Here is a 21,895-nt window from a genome sequence, read left to right as displayed (position 1 = left end):
CTTATAAATGGTGTTTGCCAGCAAATCACCCGACTGCAAAAGTGGTACAGTATTTGGCAATATCAATAGAAAATGATTGTTGATTACATTCAACGCAAAATAATGAAACAGATACTTTCCCAAGTGCTAATTGATAGATCATTCTGGTCACTTGGTCTGTGCAAGTTCATTCTTTGTTTGAACATGACTGATGAATTCAATGAATTGTTACTCAGGCAAGCTTATGCATTTTGTCACTGAGAATGAGCGAAGTGCCTGACCAACTGAGAAAGAAAGAAAGAAAGAAAGCTCATTTATACCCATGTACACATGACCTAACTCCAAACTGGCTTATTATCGCCATATACTTGGCTTTAATGAACACTTTGTAAGCTGTCAGGTGGATGTGTTGGCAAGCACCATTTATAAAGAATACATGAATAATCATCACATCACTGATTACTATCTCAGTGAATTTAAAAAGCAACATGCCTGCTATTGCATGACATTTTTCTGCTGATGTGCAAAGTGGAACTATAAACTGAGTTAAAGAGGCCAACAGCTTGACTCAACCACACCACATTCTGACAGCCTGCGTAAGTTTCATGCCAACTTCACAAAGAACCACACAGATGTATTCAGTGGCTAATTTATAATTCCCTAAGGCACATTTCCTGAAGAGCTTTGCAATATGCTCTTTTCATTTTGAGATACGTTCACTGCAGTCACTATGGCAGCAGTGAAGATAATACATACATAATCAGCATCTAAAATCAGTTTTATTTGATTGTGATTGTTGTTGAGATTATTTTCCTGTAGTGCATTGTAGAGCATGATATGCTGCATGTCTGAGCCTATTGTGTATTATGCATTTATGCCCCTGGCATTCAATCCCAGTCCCGAGTCCATGATGACTTCTGTTGATGTTCACAAGTCTTCAAATCACAACTCTATGAATTATTCGATTGAAACATGGATCTAATGTTTTTAATCATTTAACATTTACTTTTTCTATTAGGTTTACCACCAGGCTCCTTAACTAAAAAAAAAAAAACCAACAACAAAACAAAACTTATTCTTGCCTTTCACAATGTCATCAACAGAAAAGTTAGCTGGATACATCGTGGTATGAAAATAGCCAGGACAAGATAAACTAGCTCAAAATTTGCAAGACAGGTTTCATACAACACAAATCTACACCTTTAAGTTTCCTCTACTCTCAATCCTGAAACATTTTCCATGTGGCAACAACGATTGTATTGTTATATTATCTGAGGTACAGTGTATAGCACAGACTCCAACCCTAAGCATCTCAATGAAATGGGGGGATCAGGAGAATTGAGTACTAATAGATCTAGAGTGATAAGACATCCAAAAAGAACACATTTTTGATCAAACATTTCCAGAATTGATGATTTGTAGATCTATTCACATCTGCAAAAGTCACCATGTAATGGATGGCAGTTCCCCTAACACATGTTTAAAAACAAGTGTCTTCATCTACAGGAATGTAAAGTGTCTTTCATTTCCAGGAGCGTAATGGCCGTCTTCATGACACACACACACGCACGCACGCACGCACGCACGCACGCACGCACACACACACACACACACACACACACACACACAAACTTCTGAGCCCGCATGTATTATCAAGTGTATGTGTGTTTGTACATGATTGCATGTGAGTGTATTTTTGGTGTTTGGGATTGGTTTGCTCACATTTTGGATGTTCTAAATGGTCTACATATGACTTGAGACAGATCCCTTTGTTCGCATCCAAGGTACATGTATGTACTTGTTTTTCTCATCACCCAGTACACTGATTGCTGAGGAAAACATGCATATTCATAACAAGGAAAATTGTTTTGGGTGCAAAACATTGCAGGTCATATTTTATTTTTATTGTATTTTTTCTTCCTTTGTCATTTCACTGCACAAATGAATTCGTTTGTGCAAATGTACAATCCACACACAATTCAGTATCAACCAAAGTCGCTGCTACCCGCTGTCATTGTTTCTCAGGCAGTGTATCGCTGTGTCATGTCCTCAGTTTGCTCGAGGTCAGCGAACAGGTCACATACCAACATCAAATGTATATTTTCTTGAAAACATACCTCTTTTTTGTTTTACTTTAAAACTTCACAAGAAATAACGAGGGTGGTTTGGACTTCAAAATATTCAATAAATTACAGATATAAAACGCTGAACTCTCCTATATCTACAAATCTCTATGTAACCTTCTTGCAAGAAACATTATACTGGCACGAAAAATATTTACTACTGTCTTCACAGATTCATAAATAATAATCACGCAACAAACGGCATCACACTTTTACAAAAGCAACAATTCCTACGACAAAGCAAACTGTGGGGGGAGTAGGAGTTACAAACTGGCAATATAAAGGATGGAAACGGCGGGGTGATAGCGGGAGGAGAGGAAGGTGCATGTGATATAGTACTCATAGCACTACATTGCAACCCATGTCCCACCAGCTCCGTGACTTGATGCTTGCACAGATGCACGAGTGTGTGTGTTGGGGGGGGGGGGGGGTAAATCTGTTGAAAGGTACACTGAAGTTTTATGGAACATGTGTTCTCCACAGAGTCCATGAAAACATATCAATTGGTCCTGAAAGGGGAAATTACAAGCAAACATACGATGACATTTTTTTGTTTGATTTGTTTGATTGTTTGTAGGAAGGAGAGGGAATGGGGGGGGGGGGGGGGGGTCAAGCAACAAGGAATGCTGTGATTTCTGAGACTCACTACATTCACAATTAGTGCAGGTGTGATCATTTTGCAATAACAAAATGGCTACAGAATGTCTCAAGGGTCACACTACGCAGCAGGTTAACATGTACCAGTTAAACATTTGTTTTTTTCTCATTAAGTATCAACACAACAACCAATCTCGACGAACTTTTGCTTCACTTCTTTTACAAAGAATACACGACACAACTGTCAAGCATATTAAAGTACACATACATGCTGAATGACAGGCAAAACACTATATTTTTTTTCCAGTACTGACATAACATCTATGTAACAATCAATTTACCTAATATGTACGAAAACAACCACCACCCAACGTTTTTATTGCATTTAGTTTCAAAATCAAAGGGTTTCACAAAGACATTGTCCTAACAGGGATACGGGTCAACAAGATATTTTCTCACAAGTACCTGACTAACATCACATTTTTTTAATGGCTACCCTGAAGTTTACAATGACGTTGAATACATTTTTGCATTCAAACTCAGCCCTTTAAAAAAGCTTTCCATACTTTTTTTTAATGACTTTGTACTGTACATAAGGAGCATTCATACACATTGTTAACAAATAAAGATTGCATATAACTTTCTTTAGCAAAATTTTGGCATTTTGGCGAAATTGAATACATTCACATCACTTTAGCATCTAGAACATACTGGTTACAATATCAGCATGTCTTTAAGATCAGAGCTGCCTGCATTCTAAAACGATGAGCAAAAAAAATAAATAAATAAAAATGAAAGGGTAGTTCATACATTCCATCACTACTCAGCAAATGAATGGAACTCCATGACTACTACTTGTGGCCTTTATACATACTCTTCCTCTTCTCTAGCAGTCCAATAGCTGACGGTTGCAGATTGCACGGTACTCGTATGGCGTTAATTAATACCACTTGAACGATTATACAAACCAGATGGCTTTTGAGCCAACAATAACATGTCACCCATGAACTGGGACTCACAAGCATTGCATAAGTTTTGTTTGATGAGGTTGGACTAATTAGCACTTCCAAATATATAGCAAAAATACAAGTACAAAAGTAGGACTCAAAAACATGGGGGGACATGAAATGTGATAACAGTATCACCTAACAAATATAATTCAGAAACTCTTTTTTTTGTGACAAAAGGGCATATGATGATCAATTGAGACAGAATTTAGAGGCAAGGAGATTCAGCATGGGTATTTACAGTTGTGGGTTTATAACAGGACAATACATTCACAACACAGACTGCACAAGGTTACAGCCCCTGTGAATGGTTGGTGGGATCAACATGTCAAAAGATATGGATTGTGGTCATTGCATTAATCAACTAGATTACCCATAAGTGAGCTTTACCTACAGAATAAAGGAATCAGAGTCACATGACCTACAGACATTAAACAAAGCATACAAATATCATTCGGTCAAAACTCAACATGTGACAGGATCCACGTTTCCAAATCCTTGCTGTGAAGAAAGGGGATGAGATTTCTTCAAGTGTCTCGGTGTGGCACTCTCCAAAAGAACATATTTTGTAGAACAGTGGATGATCTCCTGTACCCAGTTATGAAGTTTTATCTGTGATACAGGTTCAGTGGTATCAGACAAGTTTGAGATACAGTTGATATCCTACCTCATCTCTCCCCCTTTCTCCTATTTGGATTAATACCGGTATGCTTTTTTTGTGAGAAATTTCTTTTAGTGATCTGCAAAATGAAAGCACCATTGGTGATCTGCATCACCCTGTAAAAGGTGTTCATTGTTTATGAGCATTGTTTCTATGTGTAAATAGTGGGGGGGGGGGGGGGGGGGGGTGGGGGTTGAGGACCAGTTCATAAATTGTAGTGATTTGGATGCAGTAGCAACTATGGTTTGTGAGAAGAGTGGTATCATGATAACCAAATGAAGAATTACTATACTGCGGCTGGAGAGTTTTACCAGAAAACAGACCCGACGTTTTTATCAAAGACTGACTGGATGAACTTCAGGTGAAACTAACTCAGGTGGCTCTGGACAGGGGAATAAAGTAATGTGGAGTGGTATGCACAGACAGGTACAGCAAAGCTCATTCTCTCACTTGACACAGTATTGTGGGGGAGACAAGAAAAGAAGAACAAGGACACACAGAGAAATACATGACAAAACTAGCTAGCCTTTTAATAATACCACACAGGAAACGGACAACAAAAGATTTACAAAGAAAGAACAAATACAAACATTTGGTTATAGGGTGGGTACAAAATGAACACTTAAAGCAGATAAACAAACATGACAGTAGCGAGATAAATGTTTCTTTAAATAAACAAAACAAACAAAGAAGAAAAAAAAACAGCTGGGTGACTGTTGGGAGAATAGAAAGAAGCAGTCATTCAGGGTTAGGTAATACAGTGAATGTTGACATCATTTTCCTTGTGTTTTTCCCCTTTAACCCCATTCCTTTTACACAGTTCACCACTTCCACTAATTCACAGAACTGTTCAATACACTGTGTTAACAGAATTCCATGTCAAATACTAGGATTAATGGTGATGCTCATTTTCCAAAGAATAGGGAACCCATTATCCTACACGTCACAGGATACATTCGGGCAACAACTTCAAAGTAACAGTAATTTTCATGACATCATTGCAGAGTTAAATAGAAAGTATGAAGAAAGAGTGTAATTACAGTACAAAATATATCTTTTTTTTTCATTTAAACCTAACCTTTGACCCTTAACCTTTGACCTTTGACCTTCTGGCTGGAAACTTCCAAGAGAATCTCCATTAAGTAATACATGTACATATATTAAATTTTAAAACTAATAATGCAATTATTGCATATACTAGTATATGAGGGAAATAGTAACATTTTGAGGAGTTGACCTTGACCTTTGACCCCTGACTATTGACCCATGACCCCTAAATTCCCTAGATAATCCCTGCCAGTCAGTACATGCATATGTACCAAGTTCCATGAAGATACATTAAACCATTTGTGAGAAATGTGATATTGCAACATTTTCACCTAACCTTTGACCTTTTGACCTTTGACCTTATGACATGAAACTCTCTCTGGAGATTCTTTATGCAGTAGTACATGTCTACACTAAGTTTCAAGAAAATAACTGCGGGCATTGCATAGATATGGGGGAAATAGCAACATTTTTAGCATTTGACCTTGACCTTTTGACCTTTGACCTCTTGTCAATGTCACTAAAATCTACTCAACTAATTGTCCCATCATACATCATCCTTGGACCAAGTTTGGTGAAAGCTGCTTCATCCAGTTTTGAGTTATCACGTAAACAGATAAATTTTAGGATTTGACCTTGATCTTTGACCTTTGACCTCTGTCCGATTTCACTGAAAAACTAATCAAGTAATTGTCCCATCATACACCATCCTCCAACAAAGTTTGGTGAAATTTGCTCCATACAGTCTTGAGTTATCGCGTAAACGGATAAATTTCATGATTTGACCTTGACCTTTGACCTTTGACCTTTTGCCGATTTCACCTAAAATCTAATCAAATCATTGCCCCATCATACTTCATACTTGGACCAAGTTTGGTAAAATTCCAGTAAATATTACTCAAGTTATCGCGTAAACGAAAGCGGACGGACGTACGTACGGACGTACGTACGGACGTACGGACGTACGTACAAAATATGTACTACTTGGAATGGTTTTCTGAGACGTCACATGCAAACCAGTTAAAACGTGTATGGAATTGAATGTTGACGATAAATTCAGAACATTGGCACAAGTTTACTGTTTGAAAAAGTTTGATACAGTGAAAAACAATCATATTATGGCTGACAATATCTCGGATGGATAAATCTGATCAGAATTGTGTAAATTCATCCATTTATTTCTTATGAATGTGTCACAAAAAATACTTCGATAGAAGCACTTTTGATTCTAGCCCTGTAGAATTGACTGTAAAGGGACAGAGAGCTTTACATGGAAAAAGGCTCTTATAATGCACGAGAAAGTAGCCTCTACTATGATTGTCAATGGGACTTAGAAGCCTTGGTGATAATAAAAATTTCTTGTCACTCAGCAGTGGCAAAATGAATATGACTTGTATTTTCATGTCATGAATGTTTGAGGCAAACCTGCCTAACAATGCATTTTCTCTTTCTATGCATATTGGCTATCAAACACAAAAATGAATTTCTTTTGGGAAACTGTCAACACACTGGGAAAAAAGTTGAGAAAGTGCACATTTTGCAATGAAGAGACAGACGATTGTCGGGGTTTTACTAGAGGAAAACACATGTCACATATTCCTACATAAAGAAACAATGTACAAACAAAACTTTTTGTGGGTAAGAAGAAAAAACTGACAAATTACACAACTCAAGTAAAATCTACACATATACACATATCGATGATCAACATGTACAGGTCTCTGTGTCACAAAGGCCAAACAACTCGACATGAAAAACATGAACAGAAGCTATTCATTGCGGTATACCTTAACCCCAAAACCACTCTTGCAAAGATGAATACAATGGATGAATGAATAACAGTAGTGCTAGAATACTACAAACTTTTATACACTTTTACAACACACATAGAACAATGAGTAACTCTTTTTGTTTTCATGTTATAGGTCAATACCAACACTTTACAAACTATAGGTGGGCAACATCTTAACGGTACAGAGGTGAGTACTCACAGGTCTTAAAGTATCTCTTCTAAAATATTAAGGAAGTCACACAACAGCCTAACAAACAAAGAGTTAGCCAGGAAACAGATCAACTAACACAGGCATTATACGGTAAAATTGCACTTCTCTGGCATTGGTTAATAATTGTATTTCCCCCTCCTTTTTAGTATCACTGTATTCAAACATTCAAACAGAGAGTACAATCATTTTTCAACAACTACTAAGTCAACAGAACCTACAGACTATACTGTTAAATATGATTGCATAGGTGTACCTCATTTTTCCCTTGTGCTAAACTGTTTGTCCAAGATAACCAGTATTCTTCCTTATGCCACATAACTGACTGGTTTCGGGATGAGTGCATTCATCCCATTTTGTTTTGTTTCTTTAAATCCATATTATTATTATTATTTTTTTTTTTGTATGTTCTCCCATGGCACTGAGAGAAATAAAAGGAAACTAAAATTTGGTAACGAATGGTCACAAAATAACATCAGATGAAGAAAATAGCAAGAAAATATCAAACAATCTGCAGACTCATCAAAATACTGTAAAATGATGTACAAGTTACCATCATAAAAGACAGACAATTGGGGGAACAAATCAAAGAAAATATGCTACCCTGACAGAACGTTTCTACAGTGCTGAAAGTTCAAATGATACTGTAGTCCAATATAGACACACAGCAGTTGGCTGTGTGTGAAACACATGGGTCAAGATATGGTGAAATACACAACTTTATCTACAAATAAAAAGCAATCCCATGGTAAACACACATATTATACATACATACACATAAAATGCATGTTGTGTGTCTGGCAACCTCAAACCCTGAATAATGGTATGATATGATGGTAGTTTGTCTCTGCACATATACTTATCTAGTACTATGTCTCTTGTATTGATGAACTACAATACAACAAAATCAATCAGTGGGATTGATATTCCACTTGAGGGTTGGCATCTTAATTTTGTCCAATTTATCTTGTTTTGTGGCACTGAATTCACATCTTTGTCCAAATTGCCTCAATTCATTTGGTTAACACTGTCTAGATAATTCCTGATCAATTGAGCAGTAAGTACATGAAAACAGCTTGTCTTTATACTTGTTCCTAGAAGTGAAAATCAAAAGAATTTCATAACACTCAAGAACTTACAATAAACAATAAGATGATACACAAAATGTACATGCACAATGGCTAGTTACACATCTCCGCACAATGAGACTACAATATTTGAATACATTTGAATTACATAATACTTTTAGTTTTCTTTTTTCTTTCAAAACATTACTGTACATTTACATATATAGATGTCTCTTGACGATAGTCTTTTTTGTGTCATTTCTGTACACCAAACAGAGAGAGGAACACACCTATTAGAACAATCACAAGTTACTACACACAATGAAGCCTGGACAATTAATGGCATACTTGCCTTTCCACAGAAAAAGCTTAATGTGTGCAATGATCTTTTTGGTTAGATTTTCTATTCTATGCATGTCATAATAATTTAGGAAATTCTGTCCCTACTGAGTAAAATGTAATTTGTCAATCCACATTTACCAGCTGGTGGTCTAATACATGGTATCTGCTGGGGTCAAGATGTCACTCTTACAGTGTAGCAATGAAATGTGCCGACTCTTTACGCTTCTCGATCATACAGTCCTCACACGGAGCACTAATATTCAATATATCTGTCCCATTGCCTATATGATGCCTGAAGGTAGGTTCTGCTGTCAAACTCTATGGCACTTCACTTTCCTTTGCTTTCCTGACATAGCAAGTCAGTGTTTGCAGGTTCATTTTAACCCGATATAAAGAGTGCTACAACTTTGCTAGCACTGAAAATTACAATATTTGACTATTTCTTTTAAGTACTTGATAGAGAAGAAGCTGTTGAGATACCATTTTTTTTTTCAAATGGCCTACAACTGTTTTCTTTTTTATGAATATTGAGCTAAGTAGCAAACTATCAAAAACTACACTTTTTTTTCTCTATCTCTGTAGGTTTCCCACGAGATTTCATCCATGATATATTTCCTGGTGATACTGAAATGAGGTGTACAGAAGAAATAGTCCAGACCTTAGTGCATAGTTGTCATATTCCTCTCTCTTTTCACCATGTGCACAATTTAGACTCTATATATCCTGTTTATTGTGATTAATATGGTGCACAAAATCCAAAGAACTATGTCGATGCGTTTGCTAATCATTGCTATTTCTAATCATTTGCTGTAAGCAACAATACTTCTCGGCTTAAAAAAAGAGAAGAAAGAAAACAGTGCTTTTCTGGGTGTGTCCGAATCAAAGCCTACTATAGTACATGCAGACCTTGAGTAAGATGACATAATTTATAGCAAGTCCATGACATTCATTGCTGTGCTGAGCACAAAATAAATTAAAATCAAAAATTAAAAATTCACATATTTTTGTTTCCAGGTATTACACACACACACAAAGTATTCTACACCTGTCTTCTCATTATATGTTCCTGAATGGGAGTAGTACTTGTCAAAGTGATGAATATCAGTGTGGCTGGGCAGCTGATTAAAATGAATACTGTTGTCATTCCAACCCTTCTCTCAAGTAGATGTCTTCCAGACCAATATATCACACATGCCTTCCATAGACCTTTGGCTTTATTTTTCCCCATGCACTAATCTCCTATGAGTAATACAAGCTCGGTTTCTCATCTGTCTCTTGGAGGTATGCCTTCCATAAAACCTGTGAAATTCTAGCAATGCTTTAGTGGCAGCAAACCTAACCAAATATCGTTTTGTCTGTTTTTTTTTTCCTCCTTTGTGAATAGATAACTCAGAATAGTGCTGTAGGACAGAGAGAGAGAGAGAGAGAGAGACGGACAGACAGACAGAGAGAGAGAGGGAGACAGAGAGAGAGGGACATAGAGAGAGAGGGAGAGAGAGGTCAGAAGTAAAGAATTACCCAGTTTGTTGTCCCTAAATTTATGTACGCAGACATAAAACATGAATTGACCTATGGAGCTTAGAGTTGAAAATTCATGTCAGGTGGATCTACAAGCTGAGAAAGATAGAATCAAAATCTGGAGATAACCAAATGTAAATTCCTTGGTGAGATACTACCAACTGCCACTAAGGCCTCCTGATTCCAGTGCTTGTGCATTCCAGAAGAGGCAAAACTAAGACTTGAGTGTTTCATAATTCAAACAGAGATCAAAGAAGTATATAGCCTCACTTGGAAACTTGCCTGATGATACAGTCAGAATCATATCGCTCATGAGATATTGTGTATAGGTCTCTCTTCCAATGGGGACAGCTAGGAGAACTACGACTATGAATTGATAATGACTGAAAAGAGATGGTCTTCTACCAGGGTTGCCACGACAATCTCTATCAACTTTTGTCAGTTTTTGGTACCTGTATAGACTAAGTAGTGAGAACAGCTGACTTCATTCTTGTGCTCTGTACATGGAAATTCTATCCCATGACTATTTGGGAAATATGTTTCTTCTTTTGAAAACAAAACAAAAAAATCAATTCAACACAGCAACAATTAAACTAGAAATCAACACTGCAAGAAAATGTACTACACAAAATTTTCAAGAGTCCATTAAAAATGACTACGATCTGGTACAGCAATCATCTGGTAACACCATTGAAAAACACACACAGAAAACATACTTTATCTTAAATACTCTGCAAAGGTCTTCATTGAGACGCACGCCTTAAAAACTTGAAACTTGTATAATTATAAATAAATAATGATTTAAACATACAAGAACTTGAATAATCAAAGACTTTGCACACCCTGTTTCTGTTCAACAAAACTGCCAAATGCCTTTTTTTTTTCCACACGGGGATACACATCACACAGTAATAATGTCAACTCCTGTTAAACATCAACTTTTAAAACACTCTGGGGCAATTTTCCATTTGAGGAAAATCACAAGTCACAAAGATGAAACTACTAAAAAAAAAATGGCATAAACTTTCAAAAAAGTATATAAGCTTGTGTAACATTCCATGCTTTTGAACAATAATAGAAATGACAATAATATGTAGGCTCAAGACAAATGTCAATTAAGAATCAACTGAGGAGAAGCTTCATTGAACTACAGAGATCTAAACACACACACACACACACATACATACATACATACATACATACACAAGCAAAGATTACGCAAGAATGATCCACTATACTATGAGCTACATTTATCTGGATGATTAATTTCCTGGTTTATCCATTCACCTCCCTGATTTGAGCAACTCTCAAGTCTTGTGTTGTTGTTGCTGTTTTTTGTCCTTTCATCCCTAAGTCTATGTGTATCCTAACATTACTTGTGGCTTCTCGATTGCTTTTCGAACAAAGCTGAAACAGTTTTGCAAAATTGCTACACACAAAAAAAAAGTGTTAAAGAAGCATTAACTGAAACAGTGTGAGCGTTGGAATACTGTATAAATACACTTGTGTGAGGCGGACACATACTACCTAATAATCTGCTTTATGATTCTTGCTTCTGTTAACATTTTACTTCTTGGCGCATGTGAAGATACACGCTGACGTGCAAATTACACACAGACATTTAAGTCAAGTCAATAAACTTGTCACACAAGATAATAGCAAACCGGTATGGTTTCCAGGGGCAACGAGCAACGTTTACAGGCAGACGTCACATGACTTGGACAGAAGTATCGAGCGTTCTGATTGGTGGAAAAATAAAGAGAAAGAAAAAAACAAAGACAGAATAGAAAAAGCAGGGTTAGACAATGAAACATTAACAATGGCAAAAAGTAAACAAAGAGCGTTGTTTGTGGTGTCAATGATTCCCATGTACACAAGATTCCCATTTGAGGAGAGAATGATACAGAGTAAATATGGCTACTACAACTACAAAGCATGAGGACAAAAGGACTGCACATGTTAAGACACAAATGTTGGTCGTCTTTTCCCTGTAAGCTAATGACTTACTGCTGAATCTCAGATTTCATAGCAGTACTTTTCATAGAGTTTGATTGGTTTCAATATCTGTAACAGATTTTACCACGAACACAGACACACAGAAGCTTGAATGAGGCCATGTAAAATAAAGTATCATAAAGTGCTGAATGATTTATCAATAATCAAATTGTCGATAATTGATTTGCATACATTTGATGCTGTGATTGGTTGATATATACAAACTGCTTATAAATGATATAAGTGATGCATAAGAAAGCACAACATCTGACTTGAGATGTTACTTGGGGATGTTTAAAGCTTGAATATATGATTGCAGTAGTATGATGAGCACAGCCATTTGTACAAGTCTCCTTGAGGTGGACATATATATTTGTAGAGCAAAGTAAATAAAGAGCACTATTGGGTTTGTGTTTTGTTTTAACATAAATCTGCTCATTTGAAATGCACTTGTCTAGCAGGTCATCAAACCATTATCTGCCACACCCATTGAAAAAAAAATGGAAACAAAAATTACTTTTAGCTGCATGTGGTTGTTATAACACAACACTTATGTATGAGCTCATAAAAAAAGTACAATAAAATAAAATGTACATATTTGTTTGAAATTCACACAGCATTAATCACATGTGTCTGCCTTGTAAGATCAATTCTCAAAGATACTTCTCTGTCAGCAGTTTTTGAAAAGCCTGGAATTTAGCAAAGAGATATCCATTTTCAGCTTTGTGCATCACATTTTTGAAACAATTTTTGCTTTTTGCTATGACAGAATTTTAATCAATTGTCACCCTTTGTACAAATGTATTTGTAAGATTGCAACTGCCGACGTATATTCCAACTAACTTGATGGAAAAGGAACCAGTGGGAATTGACCCAGTCATCAACTGCTTTCCGGGCAGCGACACAATGAACACAGAACAAATACTGGGCTCTAAAATTTTGACATTTTAGTGTTAAATAGTCCAAAGCTGCCACGACTTAATTTTTGTTCTGATCTAAAACAGAGCAAGCCTTTCTCTGAAGTTACATGACAAACGAGCAAACATGGCATACATACATTGTACATAACATTGATGAAAGAATGATGAAGGTTGCTATATTCATGCCCTATGCTGTCACCTCTCACTTTACCATTCCTCTCAAGGTAGGTTTCCCTAGAAACCATCTATTCTTCCACATTCTAGCATGTCACAAACACCAATACAACTATTATCATGATGTCTGTTCTCTAGATAGAATTCATCACACCTTTTTTTTCTTCTTCTTCTTCTCTTTACTACCTGGAGGTATCTTTTTCAGACAAACACACAACCACATCAGACAGGAATTTCTTGCTGCTGTTTCTTCTTCCTCAAACAAAGAGCCAACAAGGTAGCAGAAGTGAATATTTGGTTGGACTGTGAATAACATTATGATTGGCAACAAGCTTGTAGACTTACAATAACTGGGCAAAACCACTTACAGAGAATAGGAAGTAACAGCAAATCTAAAATGATCACAGCACAACAATATGCACTACATGATTGGAAAGCTCTCCCTGGGTGTACATTAACTACTAAACATTGACACACATTAACCATGCTTATGTTTTCAAGGAGTTGGGATAGTAGCATGTGGATGTGGTTAAAGTGGAGGAGCATATCATTTACAAGACAGGCTGTGCACTTGTCCTTACTGGAAAACAAACTCTGTCAGCAAAATGGATAAACAGTTAACTTCCACGACCATTTCAAGTCATTGTGTTTTATTCTTCTGTACCTTCTCTGTTCATTCATACTGGTTGTATGGTTAAATGCCTTTCACAATGTTCGTTTTCCCCCTATACAAAAATGGATTAAAATAAAAGGCAAATCCAAGGCAGCATTTGCTCTCTATGATGGAGTGGTGGAGCTGAAAACAGAGTTAGTCACATGGTGCAGAAAAGAGATGCTGTCAGGGTAAACATTGTCCATGTGTCTTTTAGAAAAACACCTTGTATCTAAAGATCTAGTGGTAGCACAATACAAAAGTGCCTCATATTAACAGCCTCCTCTTAAAAGTCATCACTCTTTCCTTCATATCCAAATCTGGCCTACTGGTTGTCCATGGCAGTCAATTCTAGGCATCTTAAGAGCCTTGTGGTAAATGCCTCTTGAACGGACTCTTGAGGCAGGGCAATTTAGTCCTCTCCCCATCTATCTCCAAATGACAGCACTCTATATCATCACCAATCTCCCTCTCCCCATGGCAATCCATCAACCCTCACTAGCAGACTCACATCAGGCTCCAAACTGCTCTATTGATAGTACATTAAAGAACCAGAATGACCCAATAATCCTATATCAATGTGAAAAGAAGCTTGCCCAATGGAGCTGATCACTCAAGTAGTAGACTACTAATGTAATCAGGATAAAAACCAGTTAACCATCTCTTTCAAGGTACCACTTCCTACTGTTGATGAGACAGGCTGAGACCTTGTATCCTTGTGAATACCTTTATGCTGGAGGGAGACAGTATTTTGAAATTCCAATACCCTAATAGGACTACTCTATTTCAGAAAAGCAAAGAATGAGTCCCTTCTGACTCTGAATATGCTGTTCCTAAGTGACTGATTGAATACACAACAAATAGCACACACCTATAGCTCAAGTAGAGAAGATTTCTCTTGTAGGACACTTGAAGAAAGCAAAATAATTACTTGATATTGATACATCTATCAGGAAGGAGTGCCAGAAAATTTAGTATTTGTACATCATTTCAAATCCTGGAGACTGGTAAAGTTTAGGGATGAGATCTATAGGTTGCACAACTACACTTTAATATGGCCAGTTCATTGCACAGCAGAATCTTGTTACACAGAAACCTACAAGCCATTCAATACCAAACATAGATACCAAAGTTTTACTTCATGGAGTGGCTAAAAAGAATATCTGTTGGAGTGCAATGTTGCAGGTTCATTTTTAAACAAAATTCCACTGCACTGTTTAGAGATAGGAGGCACTTTGGGTATACTTGTCTTTTGCAAGGCACAATAACAGGGTTTCCACACTGACATGCAATATAGACTGAGCGCAGAAGTGTGATGCCGTAGTCACAGTGTCAAACAAAGAATTGGATTTAAAAAGAAATCAAGCACAAAAATATATCTTCCTTCACTCCAACATTTTGAAGTCCAATTACACAGTCATGATAGCTTAATGCTCTGCAGAACACACATTCAAATATAAAATACCTTGCTTCAAGTAGTTTCATTAATGTGCTTGATACTGCTATAGTACAAGTTAATATTTCATCAAACTCCCAGGTATCCAATATAAAATTCTTTCATCTACCTTCAACAAATACTCTAACATGATGAATGCATTAAGAAAGTGATTAGTATCTTTCAGAGTCTGCATTTAACAATATTTCCTGAGATGGATAGTGGATTTTCTGAATTTCAATATAACAATAGTACACAAATTCTTTACTAAGCACCTGAATAGACTCTTCCTGAGATAGTGTAGAACAGGTCTACCAATCATTGAAGTACAATTTCACAGCAGGTTCAAGTTGGCATTATAGAAGAGAATATTCAAATGAACTGATGGTAGAGTTATCCTCAGACTCGGACCTCAAGGAGGAAAGTTACGGAATTTAAAACTAGTAATCCTTGGTTTCAGGAATATACAAGTTGTATCCACATCAAACTGGCAATGGTTGTGAGGCCATCACCTTACACGTCTGCTATTGAACTATTCACAAATCTCTATTTCCTATTTTGACATGAAATCAATATGAATAAGATATACAGTAACATGAGAACCAAATTATTTGACCATTGCAACTACCTTGCAACGAGTCATAAGAAGTTACAGTTGCTCTACAATCCACAAAAATCATATTCTAATATTTTGCAATCAAACCAACAGGAGGGCAATGGGATGATGTGCCTCCTCTTCTAATTTGTGCATCTTTGGATAAAACATGCTAAAGTTTAGTATTCCGTAACTTTTGTTCAATTTTAACAAAATTTTATTTGGAAAAGTCAATTTGAACAAGGTGAAGAATAGAACAAAAAGGATGTCTTCTTCACCAGTGTATAGAAGCTACGATGACAAACTCATTCACTCATCCTTTGTATTGAAGCCAAGTCATGCCTATGCAAAAGAACAAGCTATTGTTGATGATGTGTACTGAACCACATAGATGAATTCCAGGGATATGTAAATATTTAATGTCATCATGTCTATGAAATCTGTAGATCACATGATACTTTTGATTGTGTGGTTAGTCATCATGTAAGGATTGAATATTACAGATTCATCATAATTTCATTTTCTCTCACTGATACAAGAGTAGCTGTCACTGGCTCCTATCCAGTTTTACTATCATTGCGTCCCCATTGCATTTGACACCAAATACTGTACATGTATCTACCACATATGACCCTTTTTTATTTTTTTTGGGGGGGGGGGGCAATTTTTAGGCAAGATTAGGGAAAGAAATATTACCTCTGTCACCCTTGATTTGAAGGTATAAAAGTCATGATTTGCCAAGTAGAAGCATGCTATGTTTGATTCACAGTCAAGGTCACTTTAAACAAACCAATTCTATTATTCTAAATTCCAGCCCATCTGCCCCTCTCTACTTTCAAGCACTTGCACGCACATTCACCACCATCACACATCAGAGTTTATTTTCCCCTGCTATCTTCACAGCAGAATTTGCATTGTTACAAATCTAGTACGTCCCTACCTTTTCCTCGGGCCGGCTATCTTTTCAAGCAATGCTTACAATGGCGGCCCTCTGCATTATCGCTTCTTAAATATAATATTGTTATTGTAATCCCTGCTGCATAGACATGCATACTGTAATATTATATCATTAATTTCCTTTATATCGTTGTTTATGCAAGTCAAACGACTCTGTTTTAAATATACTTTGTATGTTTCCCATGTTCATGATTATGTAATTTATGTATACTGATTTGCAGAAAATAAAGTATCTATCAAACAAAACAAAACAAATACTCTCCTCAGCTTTCATTTCTACAACTGTTCTTTTCATGATCAAATTTTCTATGCCAAATATATGATTCTGTCAATCAGTGAATTAGAGCATAAATTTTGAGAGCAACATCTCATCAAAAATAACACTGCCTGAAACATGACTGCATCATCAGTATATCCTATCCACTGACTTTAATTGTTTTATGGTGTGTTCATTTATATTTGTTTGTATACATGGTATGTATACATGCATGTATATTATGGGGCCATGATATGCCTACATGCATGTAATATGTGACTCACCTTAGTAGGGCTTGCTGGCTTCTTTGGATCTTTTCAGCTGGACTTTTAATCTCTTGGTTCCCACAGAGAAACCATTCATGGACTGGATGGCAGTTTGTGCTGAAATTGGCGAGTCGTAGCTTACGAAACCTAGTTCAATGTCAAGGTTGACAAATGATGATGATTTGAAGGGTCACAATGATAATATCTGTACTTTCTTCATGCATGCATTTTGCAATATTCCAATTTTGTGAATGATATACACACATTATCAATGGTTTACAAGGTCTAGTAGAACAGTTTACTGTCATCATTTCCTAAACCTAGAGTAATGCACATACTTCAGGGGAAAGTTCTGCAAAGGTGGAAGTCTTCTGTGGCATGCTTCTCCCATGTCAGCACAGTTTTGGGTGCTGACATGATTTGGTAAAATTTTACACCCATATACCAAAGGGTCAAACAGTCGGGAAAAAAAACAAACAAACCTACACTACACTACATGGTTCTATGAATGACTTAGGTTTATAAGTGCTTTGAGATAGAAATATAATGTTAGAGGATATTGATAAATGTGGTGATGAAATCAATACAATGTTAACAAAAGGCTTACGTCACATAAAATATAATTTCAGCACGTAGTTTATGATAGCTGTGCATACAGGCTTACAATATTGTAATACTTCACATATACTGACTGAAGTACCCAACATTATACCATATAATGAAACTAAGTTAATAAGCTTAACAACAATTTGAACTGCCACAAGCAATAGCATCAATCAAATGTATTCAAACCACTATATCACCATAACCTGGTACTCACCAAAACATTTGCTGAGGTTTGTGTTCTTGTCGATGAAGACTTTCGCACTAAGTATGGCTCCATACGGTGAAAACATGGAGACCAGGTCTGAGTCTGTGTAGTCTTGGGGTAGGTGGTATATAAACAGGTTGGCTCCCTCAGGACCTACAGAGATAAAAGTCAAATAGTTCTTTTCCCATGTTTGATCACCATGAGCTTTACTTTGTCACCCAATGCTTTACATACTTGAAAACATAGGGGAACACAGTTATATCAAAGCCATGCCAAGACAAATTTGACTGTGTCTGCTAGAATATTGATTGATTAATATTCTGCATCAAATATTCCTTTGGAGTAATTTAATATTGGTCCCAATGAGATCAACCTGTAACATATTCTAGGAGCCACATTACAAGTGGTAATAATAAGTGATTACCTACGGGAATGTGTATATGTGTGTGAGAAAATACAAACATTATGATAACAATGACATGTCTTGTATTTCAATGAGAATATACTCAGTACTAATTGGATTCAGGAAATACTCCAAACAAAAACAAAACTACAGAAATATAAATATATATAGAAGATGGGATAGGACTTTGCTTGTTCCTTGATTTGAATAGTAGATGTAAATTCATCCATCTTTTGGCATCTCATACCCTGCATCCCAGAAATCATGAGTATGACAGGTTTTTGAGTTTGATTCATTCACTCTTTTGTCAGTTCTCATACAGGGCCAACATCTGCCAATCATACTTGAGAAAATGTTATTTTGCATCAGTAGTGGATTAGGTGAACCCAAACAAGGGATGTATACGAAGTGGATTGGGTAAGATAGGGTAACTCAAACAAGGAATGTACATTGTATCAATAGTGGACTGGGTAGACCCCTACAAGGGATGTATCAGTAGTAGATTGGGTAAACTCCAACAAGGGATGTACCAAGAGTGGATTGGGTGAACCCCAAGAGGGGAATACCTTCTTTCTGTTTCTGATTGGTGGCAGCAGCCTGCTGCTGGAAAGCTCCGATGGGTCCAAAGCCGTTGGGGAATTGTGCTGTGGAAGCAAGAAGTACATTGGCAGGCAGGATAAAGCAACATGTCACGGCAAGTAATCTTAACAAGGCACACACAGCAAGTACTCAAAGCAAGGCATAGTGGTTTAAGGGAAAATTAATTCCATGATATTGACTTGTAACAGCTCCAACTGCAAGTTTCAGCCTATTGTTTCTGAGTGTGCAATAGCAACACTGAGTTAAATCTCACATATCTCAAGATAACTTCAGCAAAATATTCATTCCTTTGGTTATGATATACGATGAGATAAAGTAGAGTTCCTTCAAAGAAAAAAAAAATCAATTCTTGCTGAGAAGATGGGATATAGCCCTTTGGGGCATGGTATTAAGTTGATTACTATGTAAGAAACGAGTCAAGCGAGGCAGAGCATCTTAGCAATCAAGAGTAAAGGTAAGAAAGACCTTGACTAGGTCTGAGAATCTCAAACAATGGTACATGTCATTATTAAAGACATTACCAAATTTCATATACTATCCCATATCTTCTAAATTCAGATATAAATCACACAAATCTACAATGTATTTCACACACAAATCTACAATGTATTTCACGCACTTATCTATGCGTAAAGTGTCCTAATTTTATATATATATATATATATATATATATATTTTAAACATTTCTTTTTAATGCATGGAATAGTGATGTCCTGTATGATATACATATATATATATATATATATATATATATATATATATATATATATATATATATATATCATACAGGACATCACTATTCCATGCATTAAAAAGAAATGTTACAGAGCTTTATCAAATAGTCATGTCAAGTGAACTGGAATGCATACAATGCAGATTTCGCTTTTAAACACAGGATTTGCTTAGTTGCTGATTGGAATTCTAAGTAAGGGACACATTACCCAAAATCACAATACCATCTGTATGTACTTCACATGGTATGTACTCTTTTAAACACAGGATTTACTTAGTTGCTTGTTGGAATTCCAAGTAAGGGACACATTACCCAAATCACAATACCATCTGTATGTACTTCAGATGGTATGATATGTACTCTTTTAAACACAGGATTTGCTTAGTTGCTTGTTGGAATTCAAAGTACAAATTGTAAAATCACAATACCATCTGTATGTACTTAGGGAAAAATAATAAGGAGATACCTTCTTTTAGATTAAGACAAATAAGGAAACATTAGCAAACCCAGGAAGTATAAAAGGCTTGCAGGTTGTCATGATAAATACCAGGGGTATATCATATAAAGTAAGCTACTAATGACTATGCAAAATTATAATTTTCTTCACTGTTTATATGTATGTGCATTGCACATGACTTTTAAAAATTCCATTGTTTGAGATGAACTGATCTTTAAGTCTCGTTTAGGGGACATTGAGTGCTTGACAATGAAAGGCATTTGAAAGAATTTTGTTATAGAAAACCTTTTGCACTTGAACACAAGGGGATTTGTCAAAATAATTTGTTGTACTTGATTGAATAGAGGGATACAAAGTAAAAATAGTTGTGGCATAGATAAAGAAGACAACACAAACAAATAAGACATAACATGGTTTGAACCTCATCAGAGGTGTCTTAATGGCTTGTGGTCATTTTGGCAAGCTTCTTACAACAGACAAAATCTTCTTTTAAAACAGATTTTTCTTCACCATTAAAAATGTACCACATAAACAATGAATTACTGGTAGGTCAAAGTTTTCTTTTCTCTCAAATAACAAAAAAGTGGCAAATGCAATGCAGGAAAACATAAAAACATTGATCCTAAAACCACAGAAAATATTGCAATTAGGTGACTTTGTTGAATTTGAGTCATTCCAGTCGTGAAATTTAGAGACATGTGAGTGAGTGTTAATCAAATAATGCCATAAAAACTATCCACGTCATAACTTTTCTTGACCTCAAGTGGTTTAACTTCATCACAGCAAACAAGACATGAAGTAGGGGGTGAAAAAGCCACACCAAGCTTAAAACAACCGAATGAACAAATACAACCATTGATTGAATATGGGGAATTTTGGTTAGATTTTGATGATATGTTAACATAAAACACAACAACAACACGCAAAACACCAAAGAGAGAGGCCAAGATCTGGGAGGAGTGGATTTATTTCAATTTCAAGGATTATGGGAAAAACACAACAGAAAACGAGACGGCACTCTTCCCAAATTTTAGGATTAATCTGGTAAAAAAATGGAAACCACATGGGTTGGCTGGCCATCCTAATGAGTCAACATGGCATTCACAGAAGTGTCATGCAATGGATTTCTACATATTCTTGAATTGGTTAAGCAGGAAGAGCTCTGTAATACTGAAGATTTTAAACTATTCTCAAATCTTGAAGACACTGCATGATTGGCAGGGGGAAAAAGAATGGGAGAAAGGACATACCAAAAATGTATTCTGCTGATCTTGTAAGAGGGGGGGGGGGGGGGGGGGTG

The 21,895-nt window shown here is 36.3% G+C and overlaps 1 protein-coding gene across 10 annotated transcripts in view; it reads right to left on the bottom strand.

Moving 5' to 3' along the window:
• Positions 1–6,403: 6,403 nt before the first annotated feature.
• LOC139739623 (CUGBP Elav-like family member 1-A) overlaps positions 6,404–21,895 on the bottom strand; it is a 72,278-nt gene continuing 56,786 nt past the window's right edge. For all 10 annotated transcript variants that reach the window (XM_071650224.1, XM_071650225.1, XM_071650230.1 and 7 more), the window contains 4 exons: positions 19,372–19,449; positions 18,412–18,555; positions 17,610–17,738; positions 6,404–12,080 (listed from right to left, as the gene is read on the bottom strand). In XM_071650224.1, the coding sequence (XP_071506325.1) occupies positions 17,611–17,738; positions 18,412–18,555; positions 19,372–19,449 (350 nt within the window). In that variant the 3' untranslated portion in view covers positions 6,404–12,080; position 17,610. The remainder of the gene's footprint in view (positions 12,081–17,609; positions 17,739–18,411; positions 18,556–19,371; positions 19,450–21,895) is intronic.

This window comes from Diadema antillarum, unplaced genomic scaffold (genome assembly GCF_040938485.1).
Source record: "Diadema antillarum isolate AM-2024a unplaced genomic scaffold, OU_Dant_1.0 seq00000809_RagTag, whole genome shotgun sequence".
In the NCBI taxonomy this organism is placed as follows: Eukaryota; Metazoa; Echinodermata; class Echinoidea; order Diadematoida; family Diadematidae; genus Diadema; species Diadema antillarum.
The sequence above is the reverse complement of the archived record's forward strand: the minus strand, read 5'-3'. Positions and strand labels throughout refer to the sequence as shown.